The 24,710-nt window shown below is 44.5% G+C and overlaps 1 protein-coding gene across 2 annotated transcripts in view; it reads right to left on the bottom strand.

Moving 5' to 3' along the window:
* The window catches only part of OSBPL10 (oxysterol binding protein like 10), a 292,172-nt gene that overhangs the window by 177,827 nt on the left and 89,635 nt on the right, over positions 1-24,710 (bottom strand). For both annotated transcript variants that reach the window (XM_036886119.2, XM_036886120.2), the window contains exons 2-3: positions 9,712-9,887; positions 5,073-5,152 (exon numbers count right to left, since the gene is read on the bottom strand). In XM_036886119.2, coding sequence (XP_036742014.2) covers positions 5,073-5,152; positions 9,712-9,887 — 256 coding nt within the window. The remainder of the gene's footprint in view (positions 1-5,072; positions 5,153-9,711; positions 9,888-24,710) is intronic.

The raw sequence follows: 24,710 nt of genomic DNA, 5'->3' as shown, positions 1-24,710 counted from the left end.
TTGAGAGAAACCTTCTGCATCCGTGGATGTTTTATTGCCCTTGTCTAGCTTGGAGTAACACATAGCCTACAGGCACACACCTGATCATCTACATTTGCTCTCTTATAACACTAAACTATGTTTTCTACCTTTATCTTGCATCTACCTACCATTTCAGCATTTTATTAAAAATAATAATAATAATAAGGGAGAAATGTGGGATTCACATATAAATCAAGTATAAAAATCAAGCGAATATTCATATCTGACCTGATTATTTATAGTTCACAATGCGTGATCAAAACCAAAAGTTTCTATGATGACTGCCCTTGTACTGTTCACCATGTAAGAACTTATTCACTATGTAAGAATTTTTTCACCATGTAAGAACTTGTTCATTATGCTTCAGAAGATTGGAGACTGACGAAAATTAGGCTTGGGGTGGATTAATGATTGTGTATTGAGCATTGAGTCCCCTATACAGAATTTTGTTGTTAACAACCATTTGATCAATAAATATGAGAGATGCCCTCTCAAAAAAAAGACTAGAGAAGGATTCCCTAGCTTATATAAAAATTACAGCTGTCCTCCTATAGAGCAGTCTGCTCTGTATTACAGAACATGGAGTTCATGGCGCAGAACCATCATGTACCTTCTGATCAGCTCCTACCAATAAACTAGGATGGGAGATCTGGGTGGGGGGATATGTTAAGCGATGTGGACTCTTGTCTGAGTCCAACATTTAAAGTCAACCAACCTCGATTTTCTAATTTGTAGAAATGGAGATAATACTGCCAACCTTACAGCACCACTGAGAAGAGTAATGCAATCATGGGTGAGGGTCACCCACATTTAGGGTGTTAAATATCACCACTTCCATCAGCAGGCCCACTGCTTTCCCATCTTCAGGGCCTATCACAGCTCCCATGGTGCTGCTGTTCCCACCCCAGGAGTTCCCTAACACCATCTCCCAGATGAAAACAAAATACCCTCTCCTGTATTTCTGATACATTCCAAGTCATACACAAGTATTCTAATGAGCACAACACCTTAGATCTCTCCCTTAATACTTTCCCAATCAATGCAGTGCCCTACAGTGCTTTAATTTTTATGCTGCATTAAAAATAAGATGTTTTGATTTGTTGTTTGTTTCAGAGAAAGCAAGTGTTCCTGTCTTTCTAGCAGACCAGCCTCACCGTTTTGCAACCACGCTTCACATGCCAGAGGCCACAGGCAGAGCCTGCATGTCCCTGAGGAAAGGGGGATTCTCTGTTGTTTGGCAGTTTCTGTCCATCTGGAAGGAGAAGCTGCCCTAAAAGGAACCCTATCACTCATGGAGGGAAGAATATGCAGCCCTCCTACATGTATGAGGTGAGAGCAGGAAACCAAGAGATGTGAATTCACATCTCAGCCCTACAACCCTCCCGGCCTGGAGCTTCCTCAAGAATAAACCAGAGGGGATAGGACAGACAGCCACAGCTTTAGATTTCAAAGGCCAGTAGCTTTTTCAACCTGGGTATCAATTAGAAATTAATTGTTTAATCTGTGAATTCAAGAACTGACTGAAAATTAACTGGAAATCACTTAGCTTTTGAAAATAAAAATATTAAGAACAAGAAGCACCACACACTCATTAAAACAGCTCAAATTCAAAAGATTATCAACTACTGATACAACAGCATGGATAAAACTAGGCATTATGTTAAATGAAGGAATTCTGATGCAAAAAGCTATGTTATTCCATTCAATAACATCATAAAAAGCAGAACTATCGACAGAAAACAGGTCAGTGGTTGCCAAGTGCTCCCTGAGGTGGGGAAGGGGATCCACAACAGGGTAAAGAGGGAACTTTTGGGGATGATGGGATTATGACTGTGGAGGTGATTACAGGGCTGTCAACATTTGTCAAAACTCGAACTTGATACTTAAAAGGAGGTGAATTTTATGTAAATTGTACCTCACTCAATAAACCTGAATTTTTTTAAAAGGCAATTGATCAATCAATACCTTACCATCTCCTACAATTAAAAAATGTATTTTAACCTTCCAGAGGCAAAGCAATGTAATTTCTGAATAAAAAGCAGTCCTTTATTGAATAAGGCAGTCTTTGAATGGTTGAGTAATTCCCTCCTGGTTTTTCTCATTTCACTGCTAGATGGGAAAAGCTCACCAGGGTCTGACTGACACAGGCCTGGGTTTCGGATCCACGGGCCTCATCATCTGTAAAGCCGTTTGCAGGCTCTATGAGTATGGTTGTCAAACGATTCTCACTAAAGTGAGTTTGAATGATAGCACCATTCCAGCTGCCTGACATTTGTGCCAGGGTACATGTGATTTTAAAGAACATTTTTAAGAGGCGAAACACCAAGCAATTACAGGGAGAACATTCTCGACAATCTACTGGGAAGGGCTCTCACCTACTGAGAGAGAATGAGGAAAAACTCAGTGAGGAAAAGGAATAGCATAGACTTCTAATAACCAGGAAGCAAATTTAGCAACCACGCTACAATTCACTCGGTGTCAAGTTTATATGCACTTTAAGCCCACCTTCATTTTCATTACTAACTTCTGCCTTAGCAGCTCTAGGCTTCGTAATGCTTCTGCTGAGCAACAATTTAGAAATTATTACTCCCTAACTGATCAGGGCAGTCAAGCTATGATTGAGTGGTGGCAGCAATCTCACCTCCAGTTCTCAAGTAAGCAATGCTAAAAGCCCTACCTTCTAAATTACTATTTATTTTTATTATAATATTAACAGATTCATCTGTATTCTTAAAACTCCCCAGAGAATATGTCAATAAATCAAATCCTTCTATTTCTTAGTACCATTAGGATGCCTTTACCTTTCTTCGTCTCCCATGATTCATCAAACCACCAACGCACTTAAAACTGGCTTTCCTACCTTAATTCTTACACTCAAAGTAAATTCTAGATGAATCAGTGATTTAAACATGATAATTAAACTATAAATTCACTAGAAGAAAACACTGAAGGACGTTCTTATAATTTCCAGAGCCCATTCTAAACATGGTGTAAAACCCAAAGCCAAAAATGAAAATGTTCATAAGTCTGACTACAAAAATTAATTATGTTTTATATAACAAAAATGTATTCTAAATCAAATCACAAATGACCTAGTATGAGTAAATATCTATGGTACAAACAAGAGCCAAAGGACAAACACACTTGGTACACATACAACAAATTGCAAATCAAGGAGAAATAGATCAATTCAATTAAAAAAATAGATGAAGGATACAAATTGGCAGGTCACATTAAAGAAATACAAGTGGCCAATAAACATTAGGCCAATAAACAAATGCTCAGCTCTAGTCATTTCAGCATTGAAAATGAAAATATGGAGGATCCATTTCTTAGCCATGAGACTATCAAAAATTGAACATTTTAAGAGCCTTGGTTAGCGGGGGAACACACACCCTTTACACACAAAATTGACAGGAGTACAGATCAGGGCAACTTTTTTAGAATTTGGCAGTCAATCAGAATTTAAAAGACACATGATCTATGACCCAGCAATTCCACTGGTATAAATTCATATACCTAGAAGTACAAAAAGACATACGTACCAAGATGTCTATTATAGCATTACGTATTAACAACCAACCTAAAAGTCCATCAGGGAAGGACTTACATAAAGCACATCCATCCATTCCTTAGAACACCATCCAGCCATCCTAAAGAGTATGGTAGACCCATATGTCCAATAGGAAAGATCTCCAAAATACAGTAAGTGAAAAAAACAAAATAAAAAGCGATATGCATATGATGATCCCATTTGTGTAAAAAATATAGATACAGACACGGATATATACACATACATACTAACAAATGTCTAAATTTACTAGAATGACATACAAGAACACTTAAGAGCAATTATCTCTAATGTTGCACAATAGGGAGAGAGGTGTCTTTTTTATTTTATCCCCTTCTGTTGTATTTTATAAAAAGTAAAGAGATAGATGTAAAAAGAAAAAAATGGAGACTTCCCTGCTGAAGTGTTAATAAAATACTGATGAAGTGTCCAGGACTCCTACTATAACTCCTGGAAAATAAAGGAGGCCAGAGAGAAAATAAAGGAGACCAGTTCGGGAAGTACAGGCCTGCCTGCGGTTAACGCAGCTTCTGCCTGAGGCAAGTCAAGAGGGCATTGGTGTGAGTGCAACTGAAGGAAGCAAGCCAAGGAAGAGGTGTCTCTGGAAAGAAAAAAAAAAATTGAACAAAATCATTATGAAGAAATCATTTCAGGTTGTATTAAGAGGCAGAACAGAGAGGTAGCAAGACATTTCCCATGGCCCTGGGCACAACAGCAGGCTGGAAACGGAATCATCACAAGTTTCATCAGAAGGGTCTGTCAGATGCATGAACTATAGAAAAAGAAGGCAACTCAGTGAAGTGACTAAGTATGAACTAACGATTCAAAGGGTGGTCCTGGGAACATTAATTTTAACACATATTGCCCTGAATAAATGCATTTTGCGATTATTTCCCATATCCTTGTGGTGGGAAATCCTCAGAAAAAATCCATGAAAATGCCTCCCTATCTCCTGCACATCTGTTCCAAGATCTCACACTGAATCCTGAGAAAATAATTCATACATGGATGGCAAATTACCCCAGAACATTTTTACAGCCTTAGAATGCTAAAGCTCCTTGCAGAACACGTGAGTCGATTTGGGGTCTAGGTTTTGTTTCAGATCAGTGACAACAAGTAGTCTTCCTGAGCAGTAAATCTGACTACTCTGCCTCCACAATGAACTCACCCACTCAAGCTTCTCAACAGACCAATTAGCAGCTGCCTGAATTGACAAGGTGGAAAGCAACAGCGGTGTCCTTCCAGAATCAGTTGCAAAAAGGTGTCTACATGCCTCTTCATCGTACCTACAAGCAAGTCCTACCTACTACTTTTCTCTGGGCTTTCGATTTAAGTGCAGCAGGACAAGGATGAATTCCGTTACAGTGGATAACTTGAAAAATAACAGGAAAAACAGCTTCCCCAAAGAACCGGCTACCTGGGCTGAAGGGTGGCCATCCAAGTTATCCCAGTTCCGCCCAGCGTACCCGTGGTTACTTACCTTAGAACTCGTTTCCATGTGGTATTTGGCACAGGCTCGAAGCTGAGTCACCCAAAACTGTTTCTCTTTTGCATCAGCAGCTAAAATAGAGACAGAAATGCTTGCAGAGATTGTTCCAGAACACATCCAACCTATTTCTACACCCACCTAAGGGAAGGGGGAGCCCCCAGGAGTGAGGCAGGAGAAAGAAGGGAAAGACAAATGCAGACTGCAATATTCTCCAGAGGTGTGCTTATAGCAAAAAACAAATTACACTAAATCTCAACAGAATGTTCCCTCTTAAACCACATTAGAAATGTACTCTGAGATGTCTGTTGCAAGAACAATTTTGCCCATTTTTTTAACCTCCTTTGAATAAGGCATGTCTACTTCTTTAAAAAGGCAACAGGGAAGGGAAAGCATGATTCTTTTTTAAATGCCTCTACCACATGTGGCTAATATGAGGATCAAAGTATAGTTTTTCAGGGCCTTTTGTTATCTACCAGAGTTGTACTGTGGCGTTATTAGCATTTCTAAAATAAACATTCAGTTGAATTACCATTTTAATATGTGCTCTCAAGGATTCTATATTATGATTGGACAGAACAAGATACCAAATGCTGCCTTAGAGACCCTCAAATTTCCCCCAGACATTAAAATATAAATGCAGAGTCATACTCTGCCATCTATACTCCCTTCTCTCAAATACATAAAATTATTTTCTTAAAATATCATGGATACATAACAGGTTCTAATAAAATCTAAATCATCAATTTAACAGCATAATTAACTGCTGAAATATTTTCATGTATTAGCTGCATAAATGTTGACTATGCATAAAACAGAATGAGCCCCTGAATACTACTATTGATTACAAAAACGGGCCTACGTGTCATTGGTCAATAAAACCCAACTTCAGCTTGAATTTTCAGGTGAAGAAATATAGAGTGGTAGACCAGTGTAAGACCAGCTGAACTCTACTTCCAAAGACAACAGATTCTGCAAAATCTAGAGAAGTTTTTCCTCAGGAAACAAGAAGAATCGCCCGGCTATGGTGGTCTGATCCAAACGTTCAGCACCAAAAAACCATTCCGAGAAGCTGGGCCTCCCATGACATCAAGATGCAGCCCTGCGTGGGTGAGATGTGAGAGATGGGAAATGGGAAAACCAACACCCAGATCCTTGTGGAATGGGCCAAACACCAGCTGTAAATTTGCAGCAATGTATCCTGCTTTTACAGGAGTTGCTAAATTTGAGCTAAATTTAGCCCTGGTGATAATTTCATGCAGATAATGAAACTTTCAGATTTGCTATTAAAACTACCCTTAAAAAAAAAACCCTGGGTGTAATAATCCCTAAAACAATACCACCTCAAAGGCAAAATGAGACAACTCACTTGTCAACCTCACAGGGTTTTGCTTTTGTATGGCATTGTATCATTTTAGAAACCATGGCGGGAGGGGGCAGGGAGTACCATTAAGTTTTCACCTGCTACTGTTTCTGCACTAACAATTTATTAAACAATAAACAGCAAGGCGAAACCAAGGACCATATAAATCTGGCCAGCTAGAACAAGCATTGCATGAATCTCACCAGAGAACATGAATCTTGCCACGCTTCCTCAAAACTGAAAAACTTTCTTCAACAATAGGCATTTTTATTCCAGAGGTTTTCAGATTGTTTTATAGATTCTGAAATAGGACTTGTACATAGATCACAAAGAAACATGAGCTCATTCCATTTCTTGGTAGTAAAGTTAGAGGTAAAAGACTCAGAGAGGAGGAAGCGGGGCCCTTGATCTGGCTCTGCAGAGGCTGGCCTGCCACTGTCAGTTTCCCAGGGTCAAGAAGTTTCCCTTTGTCCTTAGCCCTTACCTGGGCGCAGCAAAATGTTACGTAAGAAGGAAGCGTTATCGACCACCTCCCAACACTTAATACATCCTACCTTTCCTTAGGCCCATGTGCACACACACATGCCCATCACACACACACACACGTGAGCATTTGGGTTTTTGTTTGCTTTTGTTGTTTTGTTATTTCATTGGAAGAAAGCTGGCAATGCAACCAGAATGTAACAGAATGCTGTTCAAGAATGATCCAACAATATGGTAGTAAGCTTGGCACTTCTGAAAATCTGAGCAATGGATGTGCCAGGAGGGGGCAGGACCCACAGTTCTGGCTAAATGCTGGACTTCCTGCAGGATCGTCCCCACGGACAAGGCTGCTGAGCAGACATAAGTCCTCAAGAAGCAGAGACGGGGAGAAGTGAACTGAACACCAACGCCAAGCAGCTTCCCACTAGGCTCTAATGCTACAACAGATGAACTAAAATGTAAGTGCAGGGGGGCCCTTTACTCAGAGATAGTTCTAGAAAAAGTCTGGTGGGGAAGACAGGACAACCCTGAAAAGGCTTTGTGGTCTGTACAGCACAGCCCCAAGTCTAAGGTCAAAGAAGATACATCCTGAGCTAACGTGAAAACTCTGCAGAAGTCCTCGGCTGGGCTGGCTGGGCTCGCACTCACCTAGCCTTTCTCCTTCATGGCCCGGTTCATGAAGATGAGCAATTTCTAACATCAGCTCTGTCCTGTCGTGCCCCAGGGGTACAAGAGGCAGTGTCTGTCACCACAGAGTGCTCAAACACAGCAAACGGTTCAAGGTGATTTTAAAAAGTTAAACAAGGGGACCTAGTATAGGGGAGAGCCTAGTAAACATAATGTTCTTCATGTAATTGTAGATTAATGATAACAAAAAAAAAAAAGAAAGAAAGAAAAGGGGGATTACTCCCTGATAGGATAAAACTGCAAATCACCGATTAATGCATGCTTTAAATATCCTTAATTTTGATCATTTAAAGGGTGTCAGATGGTCAGCTATGGAAGTACATTTTTCTGATAATATTCCTTTCTCTTAAAAAAAAAAAAAAGCAGTTCCTGTGTGGTGACCTCCAATGAGTTCTACACAATGGTATAAAGGGCATATCAAAGTGTGGGCAAAGGGTATGTTTGTGTTTATACAGAAGATCAAAGCCTAACTTGGCTACCCAGAAAACGAATTAAGATACGATATGAAGAAGAACTTCCAACATCAACATTCTCTGAAAGAGTCATTCCTGAAGATGATCATCAAAAAACTTCAACAAAGATCCTGGTACTGTTGCAGTTGTAGCTGCATTCATCCCACCGGTTCCTGGACTTGCCATTGGAATGAAGAAGGAGATATCTAAGCTGGCCTGTGCATACAGTAAAACAACAAATTTGACTGGATCTTTACTGTTGGAACTCAACCAAGAATTAGGAGAAGTGCAAGTTGCAGCACTCCAAAATCTTGCGACTATAGACTATCTACTGTTAAAAGAACATATGGGATGTGAACAGTTCCCAAGAATGTGTTGTTTTAATTTGTCTGATTTTTCTCAAAATATTCAAATTCAGTTAGACAATATCCATCATATCATTGATAAGTTTTCACAAATGCCTAGGGTGCCTAACTGGTTTTCTTGGTTTCACTGGATATGGCTGGTAATTGTAGGTCTGCTTTGGTTATGTAGCTGTATTCCTATTATGTTAATGTGTGCACGCAATTTAATTAGTAATTTAAAACCTATACACACTTATGTTACACTACAAGAAGATATGTCAAAGAAATAATCAATCTTCCCATGTTTTCTTCCACCTGCTACTTCTATAGCTTCTCTTCTTCCTTCATAATTACAACCCTTAAGTAGAATTTGTGCCTCATATCGAAATTACCGAGTATCATAATTCTTCCAAGTGGTAAAGATACCTCAAGACAAATGCTGGGCATAGAAGCCACAGGGCATAAATCTGCAAAGAAGTAAAAAGCTAACCATTTCAAACAATAAGGCTTCTCTCTCACTTACCAACTTAACATTTCCCTGTATGGCCCCGGAAGATGACTGGTTAGCCAGAGACGGGTAAGATTCCTCAAGGGAGGAACAACCTAAGACAGGCACAGTCGCAGGGGGGCCATCAGGTGAGAAATCGGGGATCAACAGAGGTGAGGCTTAGAACCTCACCCCCCCTGTTTTGAGAGAAATCTTCTGCATCCGTGGATATTTTGTTGCCCTTGTCTAGCTTGGATTAATACTTAGTCTACAGGCACACACCTGATCATCTACATTTGCCCTCTTACAGCACTAAACTATGTTTTCTACCTTTATCTTGCATCTACCTACCACTTCAGCATTTTATTAAAAATAAAAATAATATTATTATTAATAAGGGAGAAATGTGGGATTCACATATAAATCAAGTATAAAAATCAAACGAATAATCATAATTGACCTGATTGTTTATAGTTCATGATGCGTGATCAAAACCGAAAGTTTCTGTGATGACTGCCCTTGCACTGTTAACCATGTAAGAACTTATTCACTATGTAAGAACTTGTTCACCATGTAAAAACTTGTTCGTTATGCTTCAGAAGATTGGAGACTGACGAGAATTAGGCTTGGGGTTGATTAATGATTGTGCATTGAGTCCCCTACACAGAATTTTATTGTTGTTAACAACCATATGATCAATAAATATGAGAGATGCCCTCAAAAAAAAAACAAACAGTTAAACAAGAGCCATCACCACGGTAACTACAGGTGTAGCCAGTGAGGTTACAAAGTCTGAAAAGTCATGCAAGGAACATACCTCTCAGTTTATACATCTCTCCATTAGCAGAGTACACAACCAGCATGTGGGGAGCTTCGTCACTCAGAGACACGATGGCCCCGGATAAAGACAGGACTCCTCGGGGCTTCTGGTGTTTGCTTTGCTCATTCACAAAGTACTGCAGGATGCCAGCCTCAAAATCCAGTACAAAGTACCTGTGCAGAGAAACCACAGCATGTTACTTTTCTCCCCCAGCCCACTCTCACAGCAGAGAGGAAAGAAAAAGCCTTAAACTGACAGCAAGGCTCCAAATTCAGCACGTTGGAGACCAAAAGTCCCTCCTGGGCACCCCACACAAGTTACCCCTGAGTAGGGACAGAGCATTTGACTCTTAAATCAGGATGGAGCTTGTCAAGGGCCACCATGGGTAGCGACCAGGCACGTTCAGGATTTGATGCCATGCCACCACTCGCCTGGTGCTACAGTAAACTACAAGGATACTACAGTGAGCCAGCAGAGCAAACAGGAGAGCAGATGCACCGGGACACTTTGGTAACATGCTCCATGTGGCTTCACAGGCACAGCTGGAGTTCACCAAGCCTCTAAGTGAGGCCATTTACACCCAGATAGCAGCAAGCTGGGCCTAGAGCGTCCCGCCAGCAGCACAGGTGCTGGGAGGAGCCCGAGCTGCTGGGTCACATGCTGGGATGTTGGGAGCCACACAAAGACAACAAGATGGCCACAGTTCATGAGGTTCCTGCTTCACTTCCTGGAGATTAGCTGCGAGCCCGCGCGCGCCAACAAGGAAGCCCGCGCGCGCCAAGAGATACTCTTCTCCCCCTCCTTCCCCATTATCATATACCAATCAAAATGTAACTCGCTGCGCCTGCAGCCAATCCCCTGCTTACAAGTATCCTATGGTCCACTCTGCCCCTGAACACTGGTGTATATCTACCCCCGTCTTACAATAAAATTTGAAGGCTTGATCAGAATACTGTCTTGCCTTCGCTCTTCTCTCGCCCCCATTTTCTTTCAGGTCGGATCCCCCTCGTCCCCACAAATAACTAGGTCCCGCTGGACGGGACAAGTGGCGCCCAACGTGGGGCTCGAGGCGCGGATCCTTCGCAGGCGGACCCCCGAGTAAGATATCGTCTGGCCAGACCCCTTCTTGATGAAACAATAGGAGACGCCTTTCGCCGCTCACGGAGGTCGTCGTCCCTGGTGAGTACCGGCCGCCTTACAAGAAAATGGGAACTAAATTAAGTAAAGAAGCGGTCTTCATAAGAGACCTAAAAAGTTCACTTAGGGAGAGAGGAGTTCGAGTTAAAAAGAAAGACTTGGTAAAGTTTTTTATTTTTGTTGATGAAGTCTGTCCGTGGTTTATCATTAATGGCCCCGAAATTCATCCAAAAAAATGGCAGAAAGTAGGTAGAGATTTAAATGATTATCTTATCAAAAACGGCCCTGACTCTGTTCCTGTTTCAGTATTTTCCTATTGGGGTCTTATCAGAGATATTGTTGAAAATACTGACCCTGATAAACGTCAACTCTTGTCAGTGGCAGAATATTGCCTCCGCCCCCTATCTCGGGCGGCCTCAAAATCGTCTCTTTCGAGTGATCCCCCTGCCCCAAAATCAGCTAAATCCCCCTCCCCTAGCCCGACACCATCTTTGCTCGGTGCCCTCCATGAAACCCCTCCCAAATGTTGCATTTATCCGCCTCTCCCTCGAGATTCAGACTTTGTCGATACACAAAAGGTTTTTCCAGTCGTGACTAAGAGCCAAAATGGCGAACCTTTAGATCCGGGAGACGCGGCCGAACTAGAAGACGAGGCGGCCAGGTATCACAACCCAGATTGGCCCCTTGCCGCCCCGTCGCTTAACCCCCCTTCTTACACACCCCCAGTTTTGAAAAGAGCCTCTTACACTCCCTCTATTCAGCCTCCCAATGTTTGCGCCCCGGCCTTTTTGCCCCCGTCGGCCCCTCCGCTACCCCCTCCGGCTCCCGGTCCTGTTAGCCCCCCTACCAGCACTAAAGACCTAATAGCACAGATAGTAGAACAAAGAATAACTTGCCATCTCCAAAAATTAGTTGTCTCCCAACCAGTTCGTCCCGCATTATATTCGCAAAGGGGCCTCTCTAAGAAACCGCTTACAGCCACAAAACCTAAAAAACAACCTAAAAAACTGCTCTTTCCTGTTCTTACCCGGGCCTCCGCCCGCTCTGGCCCCACCTCCACAACACATAGTCCGGAAGAGGGCGATCTTGAAAGCGACGGCGAAGACGCCCCTGCTGCTCAGGAAATAGAAAGTGAGGGAGAGGAGCAGGCTGAGCCAGAGCCGGCCGAGCCTGCTGATGGCCCTAGAGAATTTCACAAAATCCATTTCAAAAGCTTAAAAGAGCTGAACGCGGCCGTTAAAGCTTATGGCCCCAATGCCCCTTTTACCCTTTCTGTTCTTGATTCGCTGTCTCGAGGAGGACATTTACTCCCAGGTGAATGGCTGCGTATAGTCCAGGCTGTGCTTACCCGTGGTCAGTTTTTAACTTGGAAGGCAGATTTTGCTGACCGCTGTCAGACCATCGCTGCTGCCAATGTAAAAGACCCTCATTCCCCAACAGCGTCCTGGACTTTTGATAAGCTTACGGGACAGGGCAGATATATCTCTGAAACCAGGCAGCAGCGCCTTCCCCTTGGTCTTTTATCTCAAGTGAAAGATGCCGCTTTGGGCGCTTGGATATCACTCCCTGCTTCCGGGACTGCTAACACTCCTCTAACTAAGATCACTCAAAGCTCGCAAGAAGACTATAGCGAATTTGTTAGCAGACTGTTAGAGGCCGCCGAAAGGACCCTTGGTTCCGCGGCTGCCAATGATAAGATTGTAAAACAGCTAGCCTATGAAAACGCCAATTCGGCATGTCGAGCCGTCCTCCGCGGCAAGACTCGAGACAAAACTCTTGATGAAATGCTGAGAATGTGTAGAGATGTCGATCCTTTTACATCCAAAGTCCAAGCCCTTTTAGCTGTAGGTGCCGCTGTTCAAACTCCCCCGGCTTCTTATCCTCCTTCCTTCCCCAGGGGCGCACCGCCTATGCGTAACTGCTTTAAATGTGGACAGCCAGGCCATTTCGCTCGCCAATGCCCTACCACAGCTCCTCCTCCTAGAGTTGGGTCAGTCCCCGGTATTTGCCCTCGCTGCCATAAGGGGCGGCACTGGGCCAAAGAGTGCCGTAACAATCCAACAAATCCTTTTTACAGTACCACAAATCCTTTCACCCCCCCTTTTCAGGGAAACGGACTGAGGGGCCAGCCCCGGGCCCCCCAGCCAATTCCATTTCAGCCGGCCTCGGGGAACAGCCTAGCTGTAGCACTCCCGCCCTCTATCGGGCCACACCCGGGAGTGCAGGACTTGACCTCTGTGCCTCCTCCTCAACAATATTAACGCCTGAAGAGGGAATTACAATTATTTCCACAGGAATTTATGGCCCACCTCCCAAAGATACTTATTTTCTAATTTTAGGGCGAGCTTCCACCACAATAAACGGCCTTATTGTCCACCCTTCCTTAGTTGACAATGACTATACTGGAGAAATAAAAATTCTTGCTAGTGCCCCCCAGTGCCCTGTCAGCATTATGAAAGGTCAGCGCCTTGCGCAGGCGCTCCCCCTCCCTTTAAGTACATCTCACCCTGCTATTCATAAGCAGCGAGGCTCCTCTACCCCAGGTTCTTCAGACTTATATTGGATCCAAGCTATTACTAAAGAACGCCCCACTCTTAAACTTAAAATCCAAGGAAAAGTATTTGAAGGAATTTTAGATTCGGGGGCCGACTCTACGGTCATATCTCAGGCTTCATGGCCCTCCAGCTGGCCCTTACACGCTTCCTTGACCCATCTACAAGGAATTGGGCAGTCAAGAAACACCTTACAGAGCTCACAGTTATTAAACTGGGAAGATGAAGAAGGAAATACCGGATTCATTCAACCCTTCGTAGTTCCTGGGTTGCCGGTAAATCTTTGGGGAAGAGATATCCTTTCTCAAATGAAGGTCATCATGTGTAGCCCTAATGAAGTTGTAACACAGCAGATGCTTTCACAGGGTTACCTCCCTGGTCAGGGGTTGGGCAAACTAAAACAGGGAGATCCCAACCCGATACTGGCCACGCCTAAGATAGACCGCTCAGGTTTAGGGTTTGAAAAACATTTTTCGTAAGGGCCGTTGCTCCTCCTGCACTCCAGGCAGACAAGATTACTTGGAAAAGTGATGTTCCTGTCTGGATCGATCAATGGCCCCTTACCACTACAAAATTAAATGCAGCCATAGAGTTAGTGCAGGAACAGCTGGCTGCTGGACATATTGAACCTTCTACATCCCCTTGGAACACCCCAATCTTTGTAATCCAAAAGAAATCAGGCAAGTGGAGGCTCCTACAAGACCTCAGGGCGGTTAATAAGACTATGGTCTCTATGGGCGCATTACAACCGGGAATTCCCTCTCCAATAGCCATCCCTAAAGGGTATGTCAAATTAGTAATTGATCTAAAAGATTGCTTTTTCTCCATACCTTTGCATCCTGATGATTGCAAACGTTTTGCCTTTAGTATACCCATTACCAATTGTGTAGGGCCTTCTCCCCGGTTTCAGTGGAGAGTTCTCCCACAAGGAATGGCCAACAGCCCCACTCTTTGCCAAAAGTTTGTAGCCCAGACTATAGACCCCTTTAGGTTGCTCTTCCCCACTTTGTATATTATCCATTATATGGATGATATTCTTCTTGCCGGTCCTGACCAGCAACAGCTCTATGCGGCCAGTCAACAGCTAGTCACTGCCCTCCGAGATCGAGGACTACAAATTTCCCCAGAAAAAGTCCAGGTCCACCCCCCCCAACTATTTTTAGGCTTTGAATTATTTTCTAATAAAATCCTCACTCAAAAAATTCAGTTAAAGAGAAGCTCCTTAAACACTCTTAATGATTTTCAGCGTCTGCTAGGAGACATCAACTGGCTCAGGCCTTATTTAAAGCTGACCACCGGAGAGTTAAAGCCCTTGTTTGATGTCCTACGTGGAGACCCTGATCCTTCCTCCCCCCGCTCGCTTTCATCAGAAGCACAAAGGGCATTAACCATTGTAGAGCAGGCTATTTCTGAACAGACCATTAGCTACTTCTCTCCACATCTAAGTTTGTGGCTGCTCATTTTCCCTACCCCCTTCTCCCCTACAGGAGTCCTTTGGCAAAACCATCCACTATTTTGGGTTCATTTGCCAGCCTCCCCCCCTAGAGTCTTAGCTACCTATCCTCAATTAGTTGCTGCCCTTTTACGTTTAGGCCGAGAGGCAGCTCTCAAGTTGTTTGGGAGAGACCCTGAAGTTATAACCCTCCCATACAATACATCTCAATTACAATGGCTTATTCAACATGATGATGATTGGGCAATTAGCTGCACCTCCTTCCATGGGACAATAGATAATCATTACCCTGCAGACAGATTAGTCCAGTTCCTTCAAAAGACCCCGGTTGTCTTTCCCAAAAGGACTAAAACCACGCCAATTGCTGGGGCCGTAATGGTGTTCTCTGATGGGTCCTCCTCCGGTATAGCCGCTTTCAGTATTAATGGGCAAGTTACCCGAATACAGACAGACCTCTCTTCTGCACAACTTGTTGAACTAACTGCAATAATCAAAGTTTTTGAGCTTTTAATAGATGCCCCCTTTAACCTTTACACTGACAGTGCCTATGTAGCAACCTCTGTTCCCCTATTAGAGACAGTGCCTTACATACGTCCCTCTACAAATGCTTCCCCCCTATTCGCAAAATTGCAAAAATTAATTCTAAACCGCGATGCCCCTTTTTTCATCGGGCACATACGCGCTCACACTGGCCTTCCAGGGCCGCTTGCCAAAGGCAATGACAGAGTTGATCTGGCGACTCAATTAGTAGCCTCTGTCACGTCAGACTCACCCTTGGCTGCAGCCCAACGGGCTCATGAACTACATCATCTCAATGCTCACACTCTTAGACTCAAATTTTCAATCACCCGAGAACAGGCCCGCCAAATAGTTCGGCAATGTCAAGGATGTCTAACTCTCCTCCCAGAGCCTCATAACGGAATCAACCCCCGGGGGTTGGTTCCAGGAGAGATATGGCAAATGGATGTCACTCATTACCCTCCCTTTGGTAAATTAAAATATATCCATGTGTCTATTGACACATGTAGTGGTTTCCTATGTGCATCCTTGCAAACGGGAGAGGCAACTAAAAATGTTATTACCCATGTTCTCTCATGCCTGGCATATCTACCACCACCTAAAATCTTAAAAACTGACAATGGGCCTGGATACGCCAGCTCTAGCTTTAAACAATTCTGTGCGCAGTTAGGTATTAAGCACATAACAGGAATTCCCTATAATCCCCAAGGCCAAGGCATTGTTGAAAGAGCCCACTTAACCCTTAAAAACATGTTATTCAAACTTCAGTCGGGAGGAGAAGTACTCTATCCGAAAACAAGTAATGCAAAGACACTCCTAAATCATGCACTGTTTGTTCTTAATTTCCTTACTTATGACTCCGCGGGTAAAACCGCTGCTGATCGCCTTTGGCATCCCTCCACGGCAGATAATTATGCACAGGCTATGTGGAGAGATCCGATGACCAACACATGGCACGGGCCTGACCCTGTGCTCATATGGGGGAAAGGACATGCTTGTATATATGATGCCAAGGCACAAAATGCCCGATGGCTCCCAGATAGGCTCATTAAACTCCTAGACACAAATAGAGGCAAAAACAGTAATAATTCCAGTCCAGGGCATATTAACCCCTGAGAAGCCTTCCCTTTCTGTTTATTTTCAGGAGGCAAAAATGAAGATTTGTACACTATTGACCCTCGTCATGACCTTTCGCCCCGTTTGGACCCATCAGATTTTCAATTTCACCTGGACAGTCACCAGTGAAGCAGGAGACGTCGTTTTCAGTTCTTCTACCTTAGCAAGTTCCCCCCCATGGCCTGTTCTTGCCCCTGACCTCTGTGACTTGGCCGCTGGAGCTTCTGCGGCCTGGGGGACCCCAGACATTTACTTTCCTTTTTCCACCTCCCCTGAGACCTACCCTGAGGGACAATCTACCACCTCTCCTGGGTGTAACAACACCCCTAGGAGAACCTACCTCAGAGAAACAGAATTTTATGTTTGTCCGGGAGCTCATAGAGATCGAGCCCTTAACTATAAATGTGGATATAGAGACTCCTATTTCTGTGACTCCTGGGGGTGTGAGACTACAGGAGATGCTAGTTGGAAGCCTAGCTCCACCTGGGATTATATAACTGTAAGTAGGGCTTGGAATCCCAAGCCTAACTCAACTGTTACCCCAGAATGTCAAAGCACCCAATCCACAAGGGGGCGATGTACACCGCTCTCCATTACCTTTACTGACAAGGGAAAAAGGGCCCCTATTGATGGATGGCTCAGGGGACATGAATGGGGGCTAAGGCTTTATGTTTCAGGAAAAGACCCTGGGCTCACTTTTAAAATCAAATTAATTCGATCCATTCCAAACGCCAACAAGCACGTTGTCCTTGGCCCTATTGCCCCTAAGGCAAGAGACCCAAGACCTTCTAACCCTTCTCCCCTGTCTACTAGTACTGTTTTCCAGGCCTTGCTCCCCCCAGTTTTACCCTCTACAGGCGAAATCCTTAAAAGCCTGGCTAATGTGACTGCAGAATCCCTTAACTCCACTGGATATAGCGAGTGCTGGTTATGTTTCTCCCCCGTTCCCCCGTTTTACGAAGGGATAGCAGTTTTAGTAAACACCTCAGCAGACCTCATACTTACCAATGACTCCAGCAAGACTCGCTGGTCAGACCCCTCCCGTTTTTCAGAGACCTCTCCGGGTCTCACATTGACGCAGCTTTCGGGAATAGGCCTCTGTATACATAGCCCCCTCTTGCGTCTACCCCCTCAGCTAATACCCATTTGTAACAGCTCCTTCTCACCCCCGCTGTCCTATGAATTCCTTGTCGCGCCCAACGGTACTTATTTTGCTTGCTCCTTTGGCATAACGCCCTCTGTTAACCCGCGCTTGCTAATATCTAACAATGAATATTGTGTTTTAGTCATGCTCATGCCCAAGATTTCCATACATCCCACCGAAGACCTCCTTCCATATTACTCGGGCTCTACTCGCACTAAGCGTGAGCCAGTAACCGCCATTACCTTATCTGTGATATTAAGATTAAGAGCAGCTGGGGCTGGAACAGGCATTGCCTCCATAATTACTTCTAAACAACAATATTATGCTCTTAGTCAGGCTATTGATAAAGACATACAAAATCTGCAAGAAGGTTTAGACAGCCTGAAAGAATCTGTTGTCTCTCTCTCTGAGGTAGTGCTCCAAAATCGCCGAGGGTTAGACCTCCTTTTCCTGAAAGAAGGAGGCCTCTGCGCTGCTCTTAAAGAAGAATGTTGCTTCTATAAAGACAAAACAGGGTTAGTGCAAGATAGCATTGATAAAGTTAAGAAAAACCTAGAAGCCAGGCAAAAACAAAGAGAAAAGGATGAGGCCTGGTATAAAAACTGGACCTCTGCCACCCCTTGGTTAACTACTCTGATCCCCACCATCCTTGGACCCTTGGCAGGATTCTTCCTTTTAGTGTCTCTTGGCCCTTGGGCCTTAAGAAAACTGACAGTTTTTATTCGAGAGCAGGTTGACCAGCTTGTCAAGCCAGCGGTTGCTGTTCATTATCACAGACTTACAGCCTGTGATGAAGAGTCTTACACCGAGCCAACCAATGCTCCCGGTCTCCGGTTCTCAACTTTACAGGCGCCTCAACCATGGTACCATCGATTCTGGCACCGTACTTAATGTGGCCCATATGCTGGTCAGCCAGAACCAGACATACCCCTAACTATGAGGGTATGGGCATCGAGATGAGTGCGAGACAAAGTACCGCAAGGGAGGGTTCTTCCTAGAACCTCTCTGGTCCTCCCTGAGAATACGCCTGGCTTGCATAGAGGTTGGTATCCATATGTACATAAAGCCTTGATATATTAAGATCAATTTGGCTTTTAGCTCTGCCTCTCCTCCCTAAAAGATACCGAGAGCATTTGCGAAATGTTACCCTGCTGGAGGAGCCAGGCCTCTATTCCCTCACTCGATTAAGGCCCACCTTTCTGAAATAAATAGAAAGGGAGGAGATGTTGGGAGCCACACAAAGACAACAAGATGGCCACAGTTCATGAGGTTCCTGCTTCACTTCCTGGAGATTAGCTGCGAGCCCGCGCGCGCCAACAAGGAAGCCCGCGCGCGCCAAGAGATACTCTTCTCCCCCTCCTTCCCCATTATCATATACCAATCAAAATGTAACTCGCTGCGCCTGCAGCCAATCCCCTGCTTACAAGTATCCTATGGTCCACTCTGCCCCTGAACACTGGTGTATATCTACCCCCGTCTTACAATAAAATTTGAAGGCTTGATCAGAATACTGTCTTGCCTTCGCTCTTCTCTCGCCCCCATTTTCTTTCAGGTCGGATCCCCCTCGTCCCCACAAATAACTAGGTCCCGCTGGACGGGACACTGGGACCTGGAGGTGCACACACAACCACCCCAGACACCCCACTGGCCCTCCTGCGCGCCACTTCCACACAAAGAGGCAAGAGTCCCTCTGCTCTGGGAGGTGGTAATGCCACGGAACTCTACATCCAGGGTAAAGGTGAGCAACTGCAAGTCACCTACATCACCCAAACAGCTCTTGGCAGCCAGATATCTGGCCTGCTTACACTCTCAACTGATAATCTAGATGACTTCCCTTCGTAAGGATGGAAATGTCTTCTTCTGAGACTCAAATTCTTCCTGTCACCTAGAGTCCCAGCACAAACCCCTGCTGATTCTTCCACATTCTCCCTTTCTGTTCCAGCCACACTGGCTTTTTCTCTCCCCCTGCAGAGTCACGACATCACCTCCTACCACAGGACCTTTGCTCATGCTGCCCCTATCCCCCCAACCCCCATCTGGGGATCCCAGAGATTTTGATGGTCCACCAATTGCTACCAATCCACAACAGCATCTTCAAACTCTTCCTGCAACTTGGCTTTGCTTCAACACCCAACTGCATGATCAGTGAATTTGTCTCACTAAACAGACCAGATGTTTTCCAATGCTCATGGCACACGCAAGCTACATACTAGTCATAAATCAGCTACAGTGCAATTGTAGGGGCCAGAGCAGGATGCCCCAAGAGGTGCCACTGTGACTGGTAGATTATGTCAGAGTTGAAAACAAAACAAGGCCCACAAGAATCAGAAAGAAAGTTTGATCTCCCCCACCCTCCAACTGCATAAAAAGAATTTAGAGAGAAGAACTGTTCCAGGAGGAGAGCCATCTCCACAGACAACTATCAGGATGTGAACCAGGTATGGTACACAGGGAGGGATGGGGCTCAGTGTGTTAAAATCCCTCTCGGTGCCCCACTGTTTCTGTGTGACCCAGCGAACATTTGTTCATCAAGCTCTTCCACAGTCCTGTGAGTTGCTTCCCTTTTCCTTTGACATTGCAGACCTCCACCCACCTCTCCTTGGTTCAGGATGACATATGCACCTCACTCTCCCTGTCTTTGGAATCTATGCCTATGGGTTCCCTGTACATAAGTAATTAACTTTGTTTTTATTCTCCTGTTAAATGTCTCATTAAACTTGTTTCTTAAACCAGCTAAAAGAACCTAGAAGGGCAGAGGAAATTTCTTCCTCCCCAACATAACTGAGGGGGTAAAAAACAAAGCAGGTCCTTGATCATAGTTTGAGAAATACTTGCCTAGAATGCTGTTCCCCCTGCCTTGAATGCTGTTCCCTCCCCCTTCTTGCCATGTTAATGTCTCGGCCTTCAGGAACAATTCAAGTACCACCAAACTGAGAAAGTGTCTCCTGACGAGGTCCAGTATTCCTACCGGAAGCTCATACAGCACCCTGAAATCATCTTTCATGGCCCTGGTCCCTGTGGCAGTCTGGTTTGCAGATTATCTGTTTGCAGGATTATCCTGAGGTAAGAAGAGTAGTGTGGAATAGACAGCTAAACTGGGACAACCTCAACAGGATGCAGTCCCCAACCAGTATGAACCGGCTAGTTCCAACATGGAGGACAGTTTGTCCCTCACGTCACCCCAAAGCTCATTAGTCTACTAAAAATCATGCCTCTCAGCACCCTGACAGTTCTGAGACAGACCATCTAAGGACAAAAAGGTATCACCCTATTTCCCCAAAAATCACCTCCCTATTCCCAGAAAACCCCACCTATCCCAGTGAATATCCCACCCCTGCTTAAACTCCAGCTATAAGACCCCCCAGCCTGAGCCCTACCTGTGAGCTGCTCATCTCTGGAGCACGTCCGCACTCCCTCCTTGAGTGTGTACTTTCACTTTATTAAACTACTCTTTGCTTGCACCTGCTCGACCTGCTTGTGAATTCTTTATCTGTCACAGTCAGGTGAGTCCTCCCAGGTTGAGGTCTCACCTAGCATGCAGGGAGACCTCCCCAGACTGGATTTCCCTACAACAGTCTGATTCGATGTCTAGTTTCTCCACTAGACTCTACACGCCTAGAAGGTCGAACTGTCTTTCCCCCAGTGCCCAGCACAGTGCCTGATACTTTACTGATACTCAGTTACATCTATTTAATGAATTAATAAAGGGAAAAAAGTATCAAATTCCAGTTTCCAATCTGTGTACCTAAGCACCTGGGTCATTACTGTGAGCTCAGAGAGGCACTGCAAAATATTTATGTTTTTGAGGGATACACAGCAATACTCAACAGAGGTCAGATACCATGCACTCTAACTCAGGTCGTTCTCAGTTCCAGTAGTAGATTGCACTACGTTCTTTTCAATGATGTAATATCTTTGCAAAGTCAGGTTTTTGGCAGGTACTGGGAGAAAAAGCAAATAGCAACATGTAACAGGAAAGAAGAGCAGAGATGCCCAGGATGATTCTGAGGCTTGAGAAGCTATGCAGTGCCCACAGAAACACGCATCCCATCAATAAGTAATGGGGGCTATTTAACAAAGAAATAAAAATATATTTCTTTCCACTTACATGTACTACTTTTGGAAATGGCTGCTGAGCCTGTTAGGACAGAAATATATGTATGAAGTTGTTTGGAGCTAACCACTTAATAAATGAAACTGTAGGGTGAGTTTTTTTTTTTCTTAACTGATAAGCACCATGACCCAAGAAAAGTTTACAAGCCTCTGGCCTAGTTCATTCTCACAGGCACTTAACACATGCACATTACCATCCATGTTTTACAGACACTGTGAGACTCAAAGAAACTCAGAATCCAAGCTCCACCCTTGGCTCACTCCACAAATCACAAACCCTCCTTGAGTCTCACACAAGACCTCCCCTGTCACTTCCTCCTGTCACCTCTTCTCTCCCTACCTGGGTACTTTATTCTGCAAACCTTGTTACTCCAACAGAGCTAACAGGGCTGGAAGCTCTTGTCCTGGCTGCAGGGGTCCCCACTCATCTCCCTCCCATAAAGCAAGGTGCGGCTGGCACCTTAGCAGCTGCCTACCCTGGTCTCCATCCTCCAAAACTCAATTCCTCTAAGAAATTGTCCATTCTTAATTATTTTTAATGTTCCACTTGACCTGGCAAGGCTATTGATCTTTTTTTATCCCTCTCCTTCCCTCCTATCTCTTGAGACACATAATAAAGATAATATTCTAGTCCTCAGGATTAACATGGGTAAATCAAGACAACAACAAACGTTATCATAGACCAGGACTATTCAAAGTGGGGTCCCCACCCAGCAGAATCAACATCCCATGAGCTTATTTGAAATGTAAATTCTTGGACCCCACCCAAGACCTGCTGAATCAGAAACACCAGGGAGGAGCCCAGGAAGCTGTGTTTCAACAAGCTTCCAGGTGATTCTGAAGCATATGAAGTTTTGGGAAGCTCTGGCCTCAATAGCAGCTCATCACCAAATCCCCTTCCTCCTCTTCCAGGAGACACAGCCGGATTATATTCCCCAGGTTCCCCTGCAGCTTGGTGTAGCCACTGGAGCTTTAAACCAACAGAATGGGAGCAAAGAAATGCGGGCCTGGCCCATGAACCACACACACATGCAGGGGCTGAAATGGAGATAACCTGAGGGCAACATAGGGACCCCACAGTGGGCATGGCAAAGACAAGAGCAAGGAGCCTGGGTCCTGGAACCACCACCTGGAAGAGAGTCACCTGCTGGGAACAGCCCCGTCAGACTGCTCCATGAACAAGAAGGCAAATTCCATTTAATCAGGTGGCTAAGATCACGATCTGTTACAGCAGGCAGCTTTACAAATTCCCCCCAAAAAATTCACACTTTGATTTTCACGTCCTTCTGCTTGAAATTTGCTCCTATGCCTTTAGGTGGAGAAAAGACAAACTCCTTCAACAAGAAAAGAACAGTAATTTCTGAGTTGCCAGTGGTCAAATTATTTAAGTGCTGACTCTGCCTTCTCTTTAGGAGTAACAGTTTTGAACCTGACCTATATTTAATGTCACTGTGACTTACAGCTATGCAAACACGGCTCCTGGCAAGTTAGACCATTAACAGCAGTAACCCTTACAAGCCTAGCAAAGGCAATAGCCCCAACTACATCTCCCCAGCCTCCTACACCAGAGCACAGCGTCCCCCATGGATGAGCAGCCACTTTACCGGGGGATGAGGGGAGAGTAGAAAAGGAGGGGGTAATCTGAGCAGGCTTCAAGGAGAAGACATATGCCATTGGTGGGAAAGGACAAAGGGCGACCGTCTTCCTCACTGCTCCTCCCAGCACTGGTTAGGCACCTGTCAGCCCTCCTCTCCCCTAGAGGCAGTTCACCCAGTGCATCCTGTCCGAACACCTAACCATGTATTTACAAAGGATATTTTATTCAGAAGCTGGCACAGAGAAAGAAACTGAACGCCGCTGTTGTTTTCCAGCCAGGATGACAGAGTAACCCTTCAGTGTCACATGATGCAGGATATGGGGACACGTTAATCATTTTTCATACTACCTATTTCAAACACATCTTAATTCTAACCTCCTGCCTCAGATGGTAAAACAAACACTGTCACTGCTTCCTAAAATAGTTTAAATGCAAATACATAGGTTTGAATCATGTGCCCTAAGGAAGGTCATCAGTAATTTACTACTTTTCTAAAGACAGTTAAAAAGTCTATCATACTTGGAGAAAATATGATTAAAAATTGCAACAGACTAAACAAAGTGTTCTTGCTGGACAGACTTTGAAAGTTAAGTGAGCCTGTGTTTTATACAGCTAAGAGCTGTCCAGAAGGCATTAAGAAGAGCAGTTCCTGTTGGTCACATCCCCTGGGAGGAAAGAAATTGAATCTAGTTTCCTGCAGTCAGGGCTCTGTCAGGGACTGCTGTTTGGACCTGGCAGCTATATCTGAAAGTCACAGCTTTCATTCTAAATAGGTAAATTAACTGTATTTCTGGATTAAGGTTCATAAAACCAAGTGAATTGCTAGATAAAATCCTGCAACATTCTTAGGCCTTTCCTTCTGGAGAAATGAGTAAGAAAAACCTAATTCCTAGCTTGTTCCTTTTAAATTAGCATCTTTGAGCTTTAGTACCCAACTGACGGCAGAACTTGACTATAAACAGACAGACCATATTTTATTTGCTATGTTAACAAGCCAAAGAAAGTAACTAGGGAGACAAAGGAGAGAATAAGAGGGGACTCAAATACCCCATGAAGAGAACCATCTTAATTCTTCTCAGGCCAGCTTCTTGGTGGCAGCCCCACCCCCAGTTCCAAAGCTGGGAACCACGGTAGGTGTGGGTAAAACTAAAAATTCAGTATTTCCAGAATCTCTCGCCTGGCCTTAGTTCATCTCCATATCAGTAGGTGTTTCCAAGAGGTGGAGAGAAATAGTCATCTCCATATCAATAGGTAATTAGAAAGGCAAGCGAGGGCATATCTGGACCTTAGAGGTTAGGTGGGGTCCCTTTTCTCTGCATCCAGGTCATGAGAGACACGCAAGTGAGCAGAAGCAGACAACTGCTT

Source organism: Manis pentadactyla, chromosome 14 (genome assembly GCF_030020395.1).
Source record: "Manis pentadactyla isolate mManPen7 chromosome 14, mManPen7.hap1, whole genome shotgun sequence".
NCBI classification, from domain to species: Eukaryota; Metazoa; Chordata; class Mammalia; order Pholidota; family Manidae; genus Manis; species Manis pentadactyla.
This window is presented reverse-complemented; position numbering and strand designations above follow the sequence as displayed.